The 17628-nt window shown below is 41.6% G+C and overlaps 2 protein-coding genes across 9 annotated transcripts in view; one reads left to right on the forward strand and one right to left on the reverse strand.

Moving 5' to 3' along the window:
- The window catches only part of LOC116430571 (uncharacterized), a 72596-nt gene extending 56735 nt beyond the window's left edge, over positions 1–15861 (forward strand). The window contains exons 3-10 of the mRNA XM_031984899.2: positions 1505–1701; positions 4820–4957; positions 5565–5871; positions 7748–7996; positions 8527–8758; positions 9240–9473; positions 9972–10252; positions 11297–15861. Coding sequence (XP_031840759.1) covers positions 1505–1701; positions 4820–4957; positions 5565–5871; positions 7748–7996; positions 8527–8758; positions 9240–9473; positions 9972–10252; positions 11297–11587 — 1929 coding nt within the window. The 3' untranslated portion in view covers positions 11588–15861. The remainder of the gene's footprint in view (positions 1–1504; positions 1702–4819; positions 4958–5564; positions 5872–7747; positions 7997–8526; positions 8759–9239; positions 9474–9971; positions 10253–11296) is intronic.
- Positions 1–17628, reverse strand: part of LOC116430568 (phytanoyl-CoA dioxygenase, peroxisomal-like) — a 95341-nt gene that overhangs the window by 66198 nt on the left and 11515 nt on the right. The gene's annotated exons all lie outside the window — the stretch shown is intronic.

Below are 17628 nucleotides of genomic sequence, written 5' to 3' on the forward strand. Positions count from 1 at the left end.
AGTAAAGGTTCCAAAAATGATTTCTTTTCACAATACGTATTACATTCTTTGGGTTCTTTTTGTTTCACTACGTTATAACTTTCTTAATAAATCTTCAAACAATCTACGTTGATATTAACATTTGTTTCTGGATTAGACTCACAGAATATTTTAACAACCTTCGATCATTAAAACACGGGACAGCCTACACAAACAAATTACATATTCCCCGTTCTCGTCGCGGGACTTGTCGGAAAAGATCGCAGGCTTCTCCATATTATGTCGAAGGCCAGGGAGCGCAGAACGACAGACGCGAAAACTGGGTCGAATAAAACGGCGCCCGCGAAACTACTCGTTTCAGATTTGCTGCACTGTTTCACCCCGTAGATGTGATTGTATCGCGATTGAAGGTTCCGCTGCCCACCCCCTTCCACGAGAAAGGCAAACAGAAACGTCGGGAAAAGAAACTCCGTGTTCCTCGTCGAAATTCCCCTCGCTCGAATCCGTTTACTCTCCGAATACTCGTTGTATTAGCGTTGTAAAGTAAACTTCGAGCGTTTTTTTCCCGTTCCTCCTTCTCCTCCTCCTCCTCCTCCTCCTGCAGCACTTCGTTGTATCTTGTTACGTTTAAGAACACGTAGGGTACTCTCTAATCAATAACGCGGTGTCCGTCGTCGACAATGTTTTCCCTACTTTCGTGTCACTTCATCAGTCTTCCCGCAGTTTGATGTACTAACTTTGGACTGGCTTTGCGTGCTGGATGTAAAGAAGTTAGGGGGACTTCGGGCATCGGTTTCAAAGCTCGCTGCAGAATTCATTTCGATGAGAAGATCGAGGGAATTATTGATTGCTGGGTTTTTGTAACGAGAATAGGCGATGGCAATGCGTAGTTTTTGTTGCGGGATCGATTTGCTTGTTTCTTGCGCGTTTTTCTTTGGCGATCCGTATTAGATTTCTTTGACACCAGTGACATGACAAACGAGAATCAATGAGTTTTTCTTGAGGAAAAGAACACAAAAGGAATCCTAAAGATAAATAAAGAACTACAGTTGTTACAATTCTACACACTGAAAGTACAAGTTACAATCTGAATAAACATTGCACCACTGTTCTCCAAGAAATTCCAACAAAATTTTCTGCAAACTTATCATTGGATGCACAGAATTTCCTGTAACCAGAATTACCTATATCTAGTTCATTTCAATGTTTATGAAACATTTCCGAAATATTTCAAAAATTCCCGTTGTTCGAGAATTTTTGTCTATGAAGGTTTTGCTAGAATAACGTTTGAAAAGCCGCGTGCGAAACGAACAGCGTAACGCGTGTTCGAGATCACGCGGGAATATTATACGAAGAAGTTGGCGAAGTAACGTTTGAGAAATGTACCGGCGAACATGGCGTGAAGGGAAGTGTAATTTACAAGGTCCAGGTGGAAATTATGATTCCGTGCCGTCTAAGAAGTTCCGACGCGGCCGCGTGGAAGTTCGGTTAACAAGTTAACCGCGTGTTGCCCTGATGTCCGCAGACGCAGCAGCAACAAACCGCCAATACTTTGTTGCTGACACACTTGGGCGCGGTGGAGGCGGCCGTGTGTCTGATATTACTGATCTTTACTACTGGTTCTTGGCCCATGGTCGGCACCTGGTGCGTTCTCCACGGTTTCCTTTTAACTGTCCTGCATCCGGTCGCCCTCTGGACCGTCACCGGATTGAACTGCGACAGGTGAGTGCTCAATTCCTCCGTTTATAACTTTCCCATCGCCATGTGAAAACATTTCGTGGGTACTATTCTTGACCGCCAATCGATAAATTTGTGACACGGAACACATCATTTAAGTGCATCGTCGATTCTAATGAAATTTGTGTACAGTACGGGCCTTTGCGATAATATTCGAACAATACCGTTTTACCAGGAATCGCTTATATGTTGGAAGTCGAGACAATCTTTGAAATTTGGAACGATAGAACAGTTATTCTGAAGATCTTAAGAACTACTGAAACTAGAAAAAATTACTTTTTTTACAGATATTTTAGAAGATAGATTATATAGTTGACTTTTATCATTGAAGAATGTTAGTTTTTGATAAATTTGTTACTTCAGAGCTTAGTGGAAAATCATTTTGAACTGTGACATTCATGTGTTTTATTGAAATTGTATTATGCATGAACCCCTTATCGACAATACTGTATTAATTCCGTTGTACGTCGATCCGCATTTTTGCATTGATCAATATTAAAATATTTGCAGCAGAAAATCCGTCGATCAATCAGTTATTGCCCGGCGGGATCAAATCATTCATATCCGTCATTGATATTAACCCATCAATATTATTTGCAAAAACAACTCCATTCAACATAACACAATATACTGAATTCTACATCGATAACCGTTATTTTTATTTCAAAAGACTGGTAGTAATCAATCTGCTTCATAATTATTCATCTCACATGTCTCTATAAAATGTGTTATATACACACGAGAAAATGGAGGAGAACCGCAGTGTATTTCTATTTACACCAAAAAATCAGACGACAAAAACAACTTCGAGCAATGCTAGATCACAGTTCCTTCCGAAACTTTCCATCTTAAAATTTTTAACTTCGTTTGTATGGAACACTATGATGATCTCTGTTCCGAGACTCATTTGATGTTATAACCAAATACCTCCCCGACCTATTCTACGCTTATTTAACGCCTACATTGTAAGTTATCTTACTTGCGGATGAATAAACAATCCTTGTATAAATTGGCCGTAATCTTACACAGAGCATCGAGAAAGCATTAGCGAGAATACGCGATTCGAAACCGAAAGAAGGGACACCGATCTTCGATCCGCGTAGCCGGTAAGCTGACGGATTTACGGTTCCTTATCTCGTCGAAGACGTGATAGAAAAATCGGCCACGACCCGAAGCCCGTGATGATGTTCAACGAGTCGTGGCCTTTAGACGGCACAAAGCCGAAAGCTTTTCAACGCGAGATGTCGATAGCGGCTTCACGGTATTCAGCCGCGCGGTATCTCTTTGCTCGTCAACTGGCGGGAGATCTTCGGTTGAATCTGAAACCCTGCGGACAGATCGCGCGGCGCCCGTTGCTCTTATCAGGGTCGTTTCAGAACGCGAGAGAACGAGCCGCCGGCGTCCCGCTGAATTACAACGGGAAACGCGTGAAATGGCTGTTCCATCGAAGATCTCGCGCCGTTCGTACAATGAACGCGTTATCGGTGCTCGATGCTGTCGCCGCGAACAAAACGGAACACAATAGCGCTCGTTTTAATTTCATGATGCGTCTACACTGAGCGATTGAATATCCGCTCGCTCCAGGTCCGATGAGTGCTAAGTACAGCCCGTCGCATGATAGTTGGCACTTTGGTTTTATTGGTCAGTTTCCTTTCGTTTCCTTCCTTTTTGTTTGCACCCCAACTAGTGCAACAAACGATACAAACGATCGTTCGTCTGTTATTGGTAAATAATTTGCAAAATACTGGAAGAATTTGATCTTATTCAGTCATTCCATAAATAAGTTTTTCTATAGTTACAGAGAATAATTGAGATAATGGTTTGTTTAATTTAAACTACATTCTCCTTCATGGTCTATAGATAATCTAGAACGGGAGGTGCAGTTAATTCGGTTACGAATAACAGAATTATTTCTTTTTCCACTGTAATGTTACTGTTGAAACTTTTAAATGTCGAGGTATTTATATTAAATTCAACAGGGTACTACTTCTGCTTCCATCGTCGGTTTTTGTCGACTACGCCGGCTACGACTTTTGCAGCGAAATTCTCGCTGTTACGGTTTTTCCCCTAAGAACCGACTCCCACTATGTTTAGCTTCTTTCCTTGATTTAGATAGGGTTTCATTGACTTCGATGTACTGAGTGTTGCGAGAAGAATGGAGTTGCATCTCGTAAATTTAACCGTACGTATTTTAGTGAAACTTAACCGAGCCCTACTGTAAAATGGCCCCCGGCGAACAATAGAGGCCAATAAGAACCTCGATAATATAACAAACACTCTGGAATATTAAGTGTCTCGGAACTCGGGCGGGAAATTACGGATAAAAATACGGGGAGAGACGTCGTTCTGCTTTCGGTTGAAAATAACGCGAGTTCAGATTTCAGGTCGATCGAAGGGCAAATATGTTTTATTCACCGGAGGGGCACGGATTTAAATCGTCGTGTTCGTATATCGCGGGTCCTCGCGACCTCTTCTCGTGTTTCATCAATTCTTCATTAATTTCATTATTCACGCGAAGATGTCGCGCCCCGCTGATTGTGGACTGTTCGTTAATACGCGGGCACAACGTTACATTATATTTATCCCTTAGCAACTCAGTGTGCTTCTGCACCGTAACTGACCAAAAATATCCTCAGCCCTTAAAAGCTGAAATCATAAAGTTAAGAAATCTTAAAAAATGATAAGGTACTGCCTCAACAGTATCTATTCTATATAAAATATCTATTCATATTATCTTCATACATACGATTTTGTATTCTTACTTTTACTTCAATTTATTTAGGAAAGCAATTTATATAAATAAATCGATTCAAAGTGCATACGTTAGACACTACTGGGTTGTTAAGGGTTTATTCTTGCTGTGTTTGATTGTCTGACTGAGAAAATGAACGTGTTTAGGAAAATATGGGGATGCTTAATAAAAAATAAATATAAAAGAATTGTTATATAGATGAAGGAATCAAGAATAGAAATGTATTGCTGAAGGGGTTAGCCTTGTGTTTGCATTTTGATGTTCAGTGTATTAAGAAGTGATTGTATGAATTAAGATTTGAAAAATATTTTATTTCTCTGAAAGCAATAGGATAATATTATTGTTGCATAGGTATTACGCGATTGCGGCGCCATTGCATTACGCTGCACTGGTGTCACCGCGACGCGTTGCAGTCGGCCTGGTTGCATCCTGGACGGGGACTTTGGTTTTGTGCACGCTGCCCTTTTGGGGACTCGTCCCACCATACAGGTTCGTTTTATCATGTACTCAGTAATCAAGATTCAATGGTGTTGCGCTGTTCATACGTTCAATTTAAAATATCATCTTTGTTTACACTAGAATCGGGAACTAGGATTTGCTGAAAACTTCAAATTGGTGTGATTAACACACTCGAACTAAATCAGACATAATCCATTTGATTCGAACCCAAATACAAATGTCACCAAGCTTCAATCTCGAATTCCTTCACACTGAGTACCATCATGCAAAATTATTTCAATCGTGCGAACAATAAAATCAAGTAATAAAGTATAGACTTATCGAACACAGGACAAATGAATCCACAATATACTCTAGCGAAACACTACAGCGAAACGAAGAAGAATTACACATTTATCTAAAGAAATAAACAATTTATCGCCGAACAAGTTACTATCATTCTACGTTTCAAGATGACGCGTGTATTCGTCGAACGCAGTTTTCTGGTTAATCCAGGTATCACGATGTTTCACTGGAAATCCACCTTTCCACTGCATAAACTGAATTGTCAAGTGACACCCAACGCGTGGCAGATGCCTGCGGTTGGTCGGCCGTTCGTAGAAATAAAATCCATGCTCACCGTTGCTATTTGACACAGATACAGTCCAGATTTGGGCTGCTGCGCCCCGGATTTCGGTAACGACAAGTGGGGCCTGGCAGCGGCGCTTTACGGGGCGGTTTACGCGATCCTGGGGCTGGCGCTGCCAGCCGTGCTCGTCACCGTCTGCAATTTGCGTGTGCTCGGCATAGCGCGCTACCACCGGCACCGCATCGCCAGCGCGATTTACGAAGTCACCTTGAGCGCCCAGGTGACCATCACGCATCAACGGAATCCGTTTTTCGTACCGACTGTCACTGCGCCGTCCGCCGTCAGCCCGCCACGCTTCCACAGCGCGGCCAGCACGGTTCGTACACTCGACACCTCTAGTAATATCTGTTTGCTCCGCATAATTCATCGTTCGCGTGATACTCGACGCGCCGCGCCACTTATCGTCGTGCATAATTCCGTCGGATGGACGGATATTACGCTGGGTTTACGTTACTCCTGTTGCCGGATCGAGCGATTCCGTTCCCGACGCTTCACTGGAAATGCTCGCTGCCCGCGTTAACTCCTTCAAACCCGACGCACATTATGATGTACATTGTTTTATCGGTTCAATGTCTGACGGTATATTGACGCTTTATCTACAGCAAACCTACCAATCGGCTTTTCTTTTCCAAATTTGGCAACTGACGACTTATTAGAATTATATTGCTCCAAAACGAAGGGAATCGGAATAACATAATGAGATTCTGTTATGTTTCGATTTAAGATTATAGAGATTGAGAAGTTGAAACGTATTTGCCAACGGGATAGAAGAAACTATATTCGTCGTTCGAGATATTTGTATCAGTCACAGGAGGTTGATAAAGTGTTAACACTGTGGCAGGCAATATATAGATCTTTATTTTGAGCTTACTTCTAATAGAAAAGTGATATAGTACCACTGTTTTATTCGAAATAATGTTACTGACGGTGAATAGCGTCGTTTTCTCTAGTATCCGTTTTTGTTAGATAAGTGAACATAATTTTATACGAAAATCAGGTTTGAAGGGGTTAATCTCAATGTTTGTTGGAAAATGCGAACACATATAAATATGCATCAACCGAGCTATCTGTGTTATTTCGACATAATGATACCCAAACTTTGATATAGTAAAATGATTTCTTACGACTCATTCGCTGGCAAGACATGCTATAATTAATTTAACCTAACAGCATTATTTATGGTAATTCGATGAAGCTGAAGTATTCTCGATAAGCCGAACACTCTTAATGAATATGTAGATGGCATTTTTAAATTTTTCGCGGCTCACCGACAAGGACACGCCCCGTCTAGACGATTTCAATGATACTGCGATTTTTCGTTCACGATGGTGGAGGTAAACACTGGGTTAAAGAAGAAAGCTTCCGATTCGGTTATCGAACTAATTACTGAAACGATGATGATAGTAGGTACCGAAATGGAAGCATTGCTTACGTTATTCCGTTTACACTTCAATGTTGAATTGGATCACTGTACTAGAATGCTGCCGAACCAATGCAAACCCAGCATTATGTCAGACAGTTTGGTAGCTCCACTCCGGAACCAACACGTTTCAAGGATAATTTCGCACGGATCTCTCGATCGTCGGGTTCACCCTATCGTTGCGCGACTATCGTAATCCCACCGAGCCTACAGAAATCGATTCCCATTCGAGGTTTTGTTTGTCACCCTTGAAACGTTAAACGAACCGTATTGGGCGGCAAATATTTACAGGCCGCCGTGTTTTTCGGGCTATTTACGGCAAACGTGAAATCCCTCTCTGACACACCGTCAACGCAATGAAAAATATTGTGCAAGTTATCTTAAAACGCGTTTTTCATCGGGAGCATAAATTCAATGTTTAATTATCACGGATCAATCAACCTTATCGATCCGTCGTTTTTAAGCCAGTTCAAGGTGATTGGAGCGACAGTTTTAAAATTCCGCCCGGAAACGAAATTTCCATCGATCGGTTAGCAAGTCAAATCGATGGACACCGTTGCCACGCGACGATAATTCGGTCTTACGCCCAATTAACTGTCATCTTCTTTTCGATCGTGGATAGAAGAAATACAGATCCGTTCAAGAATTTTCGATATTTCTTCTGATCGACTTCGCCATCGTCTTCGTGAATTCGTTCATCATAAGGCATCTCGTAATTCGATTGGATTCCGCCACGTTTTCTTGTGTACTCAGCAGAGCACTGAATTTCCAGGTGATGCAACTGGTTGGTTCTCTGTATATACTTTATTTCCCTTATTGCGGCCTGATCCTTTGGGAGGTCTGCGGCGTCGGCAATCAACTGCACCTCCACGATCACCCGAAGCTAGCCTCGCTGGCCTCTCTTCTGCTCGCCTGTTCTCCACCCATCAACAGTCTCCTTTACGGCCTGAAATCACAGACCCTTAGACGATCTGTGCAGAACTATTGGCGGAAGAAGGCGACCAAGTCGGAGCTCCAACAAGTAATGACCACGATCTCGAAGCAATTACAGTAAACTTGTTCGTTTTTATTTTTTTCATTCATTTATGTTCCTATTCATTGAAAAGTATCCGTCGATAACCATCTCCGTTTTTTATAATTTCGTGCAGCTTTTCCGTTGGTCGAATATTGATCCTTTCTCACATTTTTCATTCATTTATTTTCCTGGTAATCTCATTGCACACATTGGCAAGGACCGTTCGATAAGCGACAAGTGTTGACTCCGATGCAACATCGCGTAATTGTTCGTTGATGAAATATGAAAACATTTTATTTTTCGAGAATCATTCGATAAGCGTTAATTATCGTGTATATTCGTGCAATTGTTCGTCGGTCAAATATACAAATATTTCCCGTTTGTATTTATTTATGCCCCAATTAATCTTGCTTCATTAAATGGACGGAAACCGTTCGATAAGCGACAAGCGTCGATTTCTGAGCAACCTCGTTCGTTGGTCAATTACCAGAATTTTGTTTTGTCGTATTAGATTGGTGTTGTTTCTCGCTGTTTAGGAAATTCAGGCGAGAACGCCGAGCGCGGCAGGATCACGAAGACCGTCCGGAAGTGGAACTGGTTCATTTTTCCCGTTCCCGCCATTACAACGCAGACTGAGCGAGGCGTTGCTGGCGTTGGGCTCCTGCCGGACCGGGAACAATTTCGACAGCAATAATCTCGGCTTTCATCGGACTAGGCTGCAACCCGCTGCTTCGTGCAACACGCTACGTGTTCCAACTTCCGAATCAGGTTGGCAATGAATAGAAATCTAAATTCTTCACCAATCAACCTATCAAGATTTACACTTTGCTGCGTTATTAACCTATTCTTGTTACAATCGATGATTTGTTTTATTAAGAGAAGACAGAATAAATGGCCTAATAAAGGAATTAATACTTTATTTCCCATTAATTATTAATCATTTCCAAAAATTGATTAGAATTTCCTTCGTGAGTTTTAAAGAATGAAATTGCATATTAACCTCTTTTGCCTAGGTTTCATAGGAAACGTACTGTTAATTACTTAATGTCTTCATTATGCGTCGAGACTAACTGGCATTTAGTTTCTGTTAATAAGGGAAAGAAGATAATATATGCTGGTTTTCTAGTGTCTGTTACAGTATAATGGCCAAAGATATTTCGTTAATGTTCAGTTTCAAAATTCCCATTGGCAGTTGTTCAGCCATAGAATTTTCATTATCGCCGACACAATCCAATTATTATGTGAATAGGTGAAAGCAGCAAGCTCGTGAGGTCGAGCGCAAGTGCAGCCAGCTTGATGGGTCCTCATTACCGAAGCGACTTCATCGGGGCGGACGTGAGCGCTGGCTGCTCTATAGCAATGAACGAGACGCCAAGAAGAAGCCCGAGGATCCTCATAACGCGGGCCTGCAGCGAAGAAAGTCAAGACGGAGGAAGCCCGTTATTGAGGAAACCCTTCATTTCGAATGCTCTGCCGTGCGACAGTAAATATATTTACTTTCTCAAGATTTATTACTTATTATTATCAACGAGTGCGTTAAATCCTCATGAAAGAAACACCACGATGAACTAATTTAATTCGCTTCATTACTTCGAACAGTATTCCCGTTGATAATGCATTGGCCGTTGAGTTATAGTTCGAACTTTTAGCATAAGCAACGTTTGAATGAAACGAAATTTAAAATGTAAGTAAAATAAATCTGTTCTAAATTTAGTTTAAAATTCATCTAAGTTTCATCTGAATTTCATCTAAAACTTCATCTAAAATCTGATCCAAATTTCATTTAAAATTTTAGATAGCCGCGTATAACTTCTTGCTGATCCAATCATACCAATATTAATTTCAAATCAATATCACATTCAACTCGTGCAACAGATTCACCGGCATCGCTAAAAACTCGTTTCATCGATCTCGATACAAAAATGAACCAAACACGAGTCAAAAACTCTAGAAAGTCTGCTTGTCCATGTGTTCGAAAAAGAGCGGAGATGGAGGCACTGCAGCACCGGAAGTGACAGCAGTACAGGGAGCAGCGAAGCGAGCGTATGGACGACGGGCGTCGCGCAGAAGTTCGCCAAGGCTAACGTAAAAAATTCATCGGACATCTGGCCATCGTCGCGGAGATTCGGTCGCGCTAAGAATTTCGAGGAAGGGGCACTTTTGGTCGGGATCCGACCGAGCAATAACAGCGAGAGCAGCGATACCACGGACACGACGGTCACCACTACCACCATGACGATACCGGCGAAAGCCGGAACGATGGTAACAACCGTTCCCACCGCGAAACTTTCCCAATATATTTTACGATGAAAAGCGGACGCGATAATAACGCGCGAACAGCGACGCGACAAGCGCGTTTCATTAAAAGTCACTACGAAAACATCCGATTACTACACTCCCAGGACAATTAGTTTGAATTGTTACCGAACCATCGTTCATTTCACGACAAAACCTCTCGGCAGAACATTCTAATTCATTTGCGACAAAGTCTTTTCCTGAAACACATTGTACACCGAGAACACACAGAATAAAAACGAAATACAATTCTCACGAGCGAAACTAGTCTAGTTTCTCTCCTAGAAACGAAAGCACAACAAATACAAACAGCAACAATACTCGACCACTTGTAAACTTCTTTTGCCGAGTATACGTAAGAATATAACGATCGAGCGTGGTGTAACGCTATAACCACCGAGCAGTCGACTTTTCGAAACTTTTCCATGGAAATTCTGAGAGTGACCCCCGATTTACGCGGTAAATTATAACAGTGTTCACGTGCTAGTTTTCATGTGCCGTCTTAATTCACGCGATCTGAACGTAGTGACACGGAATAAAATCTACCTTCGTTTTCTGAAATATAATTATTGTTCGTTTTGTTAAGTTCTGTGGAATGAATATGTATTTCTAAAGCTTATACCAGCTCTTCTTTCCAATAGTTTGTTTTCTCTTCTACCGACAAACTCTATTTACACGCTTCTCATTCGCGTAAAACGGGTCCATGTGAAACGATTTTTCACGTAGATCGAGGGCCAAGTGCACGTCTGTCGAAACTTCGACACAATTCGGCCCGAGTATTATTAACACAATTTCTCTAGTAATATGTACGAGAAGTATCCCTTCTCTCCTCGATAATTGCAAAAAAAGTCGGGAATGGGCCACTCCGACCCAGCCGGTAGTTATAGTGTTAATGATGATTATGGTTGCGAAAGACAGACTAAGGTTTCGGTAGAGTTTCCGGCGTAGTTTTGTAAATGAACGCTTTCACGAGATAACGATGTCCATTTTGTACGCGAATGATGTGCACAGGAGAACGGCGGCTGTCGGGAGCGAGAAAAAGAGGACGGATCGGAGGACGCGAAGGGGGACAGGGACCGCAGCGAGAGCGGCAATAGCTGGAGCAGCGTCGACGACATCGACCCGAAGGAAATGGTGGACAAAAGTACGGAGGAGGATAATCACGGGAGGATCGAGGGTGAGGCAGAGGGGCAGAGGTGCAAGCAATTAAGGCGGAAATCGAAAACGATTCGCAAGCCGGACGTTCCTCAGGATTGCAAAGAGATCGCTCAACGCAGGCCCCTCCTAGCCTCGTCCTCTTAAAGTCCGATCGATCGGCGCGCTGACACGTGTAGCGGTTCGGTTCGGTTCAGTTCGGTTCGGTCCGATCACAGTTTTCTGTTCCCCTTCTGATTTATCACTGAACGTGCACGGGATTTCGGTTGTACGGAGACGCGGACCGAAAGAGGACGCGCGATCGTATTCGAGTGCCGCACAGTCCGGGAGGAACTAACTTATTTTTTTAAAAAAAAACGGAGAAACAACAAGCGAGATCCGTTGTTCACCGAACAATGTCCGTCGTACGAATTCGCAAAGGAAACGAGAGCGTCCCGACGCGTCCCCTTTTATGCTCGATATCGCTTACAATATATCGACATATCCTGAAATTATATTTTTATACTTCCACTTCAGCCAGAGGAGAGCAGCACGAGCGTGATTGTTGCCCGACGAGACGGTCCTGCGACCCCCGCCCCGTTCCCGTGATCGACGTATTCGGGACGGCTGTGAATTTATTGACCAACAGTTTTTCGATCAGTGAGAATCGGTTCTCTCCGTTTTTAATCCACGCATTACTGTCCGGATACCTGATATTAGAGTTCGTAGAACGAGTTTGAAGAGTAATTCTTTGTGATAGTGTTCGACAGAAATGAAAGATGATAAATGGAAAATGAAAAATGGAAAATAAAAAACGAGGAAAGAAAGATGAAAAATTGCAGTTGCAGCTTTGTTCTCAAGCATTCGCGATTGAAACCTACCAATGGATACAATGGAAATGGTTTTTCTAGCACTGTAAAAGGAACATTTTATTTATTGTTGGTAAATTTATTTTATACTCTTTGTTTAAACTGATACTGATATTTCTTGAGGAATTATACAACATTCTTATGATAGTATCGCTTCGAAACACTATTCCGTGTATGACGGACTGTAATGCGTTAATCAGTACCAGGTTTCGACAGATCGTGCCGAGTACGAGGCTCTTTCCCAATAATTATAGAAGAATGTGCAACCTGTGGCGCCCAGCGCGCCATCCCGAATGCGTTGATACAACATGGCCGAGTTAATCTCGACGTGAAAAACAAAAGTTGCCACTTCTATCCCCCCCCCCCTCCATCCCCTTCTCATCCTCGAAACTCCGAGGAAAGTTGATAGTCCAATCATCCTTGTACAAGTGTCGACGAGTCCGGAGGAAAGTTTGTGAACACGCTCGTTGTAATAATTTTCTTTGTTACCTCACCGCCGCCACCCGCTATGAAACTTCGCCGCGGATACTCGCGGAGGAAAACCGCGTGACAAATGACGAACACCCGAGAAAGTTCTTTCAACCAAAGAAATGTTTACCGACCGATGAAGAACTATCTTAGTTTTGTCTACAAACTCGAATCTTCTACGAATCACCATTTATTTTCCTTTCATATGTTTTTCATAAATCTTTCATATCTCCAACAAAGAAAGTGGATATTTATGGAAGTTCACTGTATCTAAGGACTGATTAATGGCGACTCGAATTAAATGGAAACTTACTACCTCAATGAGCATTTCTTCTGAAGCTAGAAGAATGTTGAATCTGTATTTAAGTTGATTAAACATATTATTTCGTTGGAGTTTATTTAGTAGTATTTATTATTAATGCATGCTGGATTGCAATTTAAATGTAAGTTACGTTAGGTAGTGTACCACGAAATGTTTAAGTTTGCAGGAAGAATTGAAAATGGTTTTCTAAGTTACGATTCAGGTTATCGAATTTATCAAGCGGATTAGCTTTCACCGATAGCTGGGGGCGATAATCGTCGACAAGGCTACACAGTTTTCCGCAGGGCTCAGCTTTCAAAATTCTCCTCTCTGAAACGGAATTTTTTGAACCATCGCCGCCGTGGTCCGTTCATAAGCGGTGCCATTGCCAAACGCAGTATTGATGCCGCGAGTAGCATGGCCCGCGCTGCGACCTAGTTCGTACTCGTAAAAAACTCTTATTTCCTCGGGCGACGCGCGACGCCATCATATAAAATTCTTTCGAAAATTACAGTTATCCGAAAAGTGAATAAAAGAATTAATCTTAACTTACCGAAGGCTGTACCAATTTTAAATGATACGGTAAACATTCGGAACTTCCGCATTATCAACTGATCGCTCGAGCGATCGATCTGCTAACGTTTGGAAATCCAACGATATGTATTACTAGGTTTAATACGTACAGGATGTCCTATAGATTTTATGTATAAACTTCGCCAGTATATTCTACAAGTAAAAATAAGACTAAAGTGTAATACAAATATATATATATATTCCGTTAAAAATGTGCGATAGCAATATGGAACATAAAATAAATGCAGCGTCTATTTGTAGGTTTCAAAGTGCAATCTGATTTCATTGATATAAATCAACTTGTTACTGATAATATACATTTATAATATACAATGTCTGTGGTAACTTTATAAAGCATTTACATACTTGTCATCGCATTACATTTGAGTCTTATTTTCAATCGTAGAACACATCAATGAAATTTCCATAGAATCTTATGGATCACCCTGTATACTCGTAACATTGTACAGTAACTTTTAAATATTATTTACTTCGCGTTATTTAATAATTCTTAATATTACACGAGTAAGGACCGAATTCTGTATCCCCGGCGCTGTAATAAATTGTTCACAATTTTCTGTACATATCGTTTGTTTTGTAGAATTTACGTATTCTATAAATCTCTCCCGACGCGTGTACAATTTATTACAGCACATGGTACATCGTTAACACTCTATGTTCCTTATACTTTCGTTTATATAGATTAACGTTATACATATATTATTTAATTTCGTTCGCTACAGCGCGGGTAACACGCAATCAAGGGATGGAACACGTCGATCCGGTTAATATGTTAATCAACGTTGAATAATTATTGGAAATTAATTCATCGGAGTTCCCCCTGATGGCCCGCCGGTTAAACGATCGATCGCGATTGGCTTATTCATTTATTCCGCCGGAAACGAAAGAATCCGTATCAATATTGATTTCAGTGGAAGATTCGAGTCTGTTACTCGCAAGACGAAACGACGAATCGAAATTCGGATAACCGTGTACCGTAGTAGAAATAGAAGCTCGCAATCTTGTTTAGAGAACTGATCATTATTCGCCGAGTGAATCGGTGTAATTGACGTGCCGATCAATCGGGCGGTCATTGATCGGAGTTAATCGAAGACGAATGACGGCCGATCACACGGGCCGTCGATGAATGTGATTGAACGGCGAGGACGTGTCGTTCGTGCACTTTTTGCGAGGAATGTTTGTACAGTTGTAGGTACGTGAATTCTGATCGGGTAGCTGCGCCCGCGCCGACACGATAATAATTTGCAATTAGCCATAGAAAGCAGGGATTGAAAATGATAATATCGGTTTCGGTTCTAGAAACAGCTATCAAGAACCGAGGTAATTCATAATTGTTATTCGTTATATAGATTCTGAAACGGTTCTATAACTGTTATTTTTCGGTTCTTCATTTCGATTCTTCATAACTTTTTCAAGAATCGAAAAATAACGATTATAGAACCGTTTTAAAAATAATGTAATATGAAACCGATATACTGAATAAGAATTATGACTTACTTCGGTTCTTCATAACTGTTTCAGTCGGAACCGGTTCAATCCCAAATAGGAAGTATCGCCGGAAGTTAACGTTAATCTTCGTGGTTGTTGGAATTGATGTCACAATTTTCGTAGATCGCGAGAATGTGTGAATGTTGTCGTCTCGCGTGTGCGTGTGACCGTTCCCAGATAGTTGAGCGGAATTTCGAAAAAGGGGACTCGCCATTTCCTCTTGGACGAAGTGTCCTTCGATCGCAGAGAAATATTTTTTGAACAAGAGAAAAAATGGAAAATGAATGAATAGATCCGATATTAGATCCCTTTGCCCCCGTTCGTTTCTACTTTCCTCGGATCAGCACAGGCCCGGTCGTTTGTCTCTTTGGAATCATCGGTAAGATTAAAAGAACGAACATTGTTTATGAATAATTCACGCGAACCGGCTGGTTCGAATGCGTCCACCTTGTATATATGTACCTTGATGTTCAGGGATGAAGGCGTAAAAAGAGAGTGTGTTTACCTTTGATTCGCGTGCTCCGTCTGTCGCTTATAAATTTGTCGATTAGATTGAAAGTGATAAAGGATCTCGTCGTTCGTCGATCTCGTTGGCACGGTCATCTTTCGCCGTTCTGGCGTAAAGAACTTTGTCGGGTCCGGGTGTTGCATCAGTGTTAATAATAGTAACGGTATCACCTAAATGATGTCTGAGTGTATGTCGTTAGTGCAAATAAAAGTATTATTTAAAATGCATTTACGACCTCCGTGTCGGCGTTCACTCCTTTCTCGACCTGACTAACCTGTTAACTGTAGAATTTAGATTCAAAACTCTCTTGTTTTGCTTGCAAATGAAATAAAAAAATTGTCGTGTGTACTCGTGAAACGTAGAACGAACGCACGTAGGGTATATTTTAATGAAAAACCAAAGCAAATCAAAGGATTCATCGTTGAAAACATTATTACCATTTCAAGATTTAAGGTAACATATGTACTCGTCAAACGCAGTTAATTGACTAAAGAATTCACTGCCTAGCTTTCATCTGTACTGTGCAACTCTCAGGGACAAAGGGACTTTTCCACTCAGGACGCTCGCGTCGACAGGTATAGAGCAACAGTTGACGTTATTCGTCGAGCTGCGTGACAAAGGAAGCAGACGAAACAGAATGCAACGGAGTGAGATGTAACGAACATTGACGTCGAATTTTGTTTCTAAGCAGCAACCGCTTTTTATTGTACCGAATCCCTGGGACGCGGAGACAGTGCTACTGTGCTTCCTGGAAGGACAGAGTTGGGGCGTTCGACCGTTACACTTGCCACTGTGTACGTTTAGCTTTGAGGATTGACCCAGAGCTGCACAGTACGCGATACACGACATTTTTGTAGCACAATTAATCGAATTATCAACAATCAACTTATACTAATAAAAGCGTAGCCATTTTTTCTTTTCTTTTTATCGAATATTTCCACGGCCACTAAGTGGTTTTCACGAATCAGAGGTACCAGCAACTCGGCGAGCGCTATTATCTAGCTCGTCAATAACGATGGCGCAATGTGCGCGACGGTTAAGTTCGTTACTTAACGAGGTTCCCCGTGTAAAATTATTAAGCTTGACATTTCACGAATCACCATTACACCGTCGAACTTGTAAAGCAACTTATAATAGATTCAGGCCGGACGACGTCGCTGGGACAGCTCCCCGAACCGTTTCACGCCGATGGCCACGCGACCGCTAACTCTCAAAACTCATTTATCTCTGTAATCGGGATTCAAAATTAATTTCGGCGCGGAGATTTTCCGGTCGCGACGGCACGAAATTATCGTTCCGGAATATCGTTCCTATCAAACGAGAGCTTGATTTCTCGTCGAACTGGAACGCTGTGTTTAATATTTGAACAGTTTCCTATTAGCTGCAGGGTATGCGACGCTGGTTATTCTAGCGATAGCACCACATTTTTCGATCGATATTAACCATTCAAATATGTACATTTTACCAATTTCATTAATTTAAATATATTCGTTCAATCAAGTCTGTCGTTCCACGGTGTTCAACGTTTATATTCTAATCGAAGAAACAACGAAAAGAGTGAAAAATCAGATAATGCGGAGCAACTCGAAATGGAAGCCAGCGTTAATTCAAGAACGCTCATTATTAACGAAATTTTCATAAAATTTCATTCGGAATATTTTTTCTCAATTATTAACAGTTTCTTTGGTGGACCACTTCAAAAGTAATATATCTATCTACAAACGATGACAATAATCATGATCATCTATCTCGTTAAAAATGTCACTGATCCCTCGATTCGATTTCTTTTCAAAACTCCTAAATCGTCGTCAATTTTCAAATCAAATACTATCGAATCGACAAAAATGTTTCCCTTTTCACGCTTTCCTTTACGAAGCTCGAATATCAGCCGCACGTAAGATCGGAGTTGGTACACCCTGTAGAACCGCGAGGAAACAAAAGAAGAACGTGAAAGTTCCCGGTACCTACTGCGGCGCCTGCC

Source organism: Nomia melanderi, chromosome 11, assembly GCF_051020985.1.
Source record: "Nomia melanderi isolate GNS246 chromosome 11, iyNomMela1, whole genome shotgun sequence".
Lineage (NCBI taxonomy): Eukaryota > Metazoa > Arthropoda > Insecta > Hymenoptera > Halictidae > Nomia > Nomia melanderi.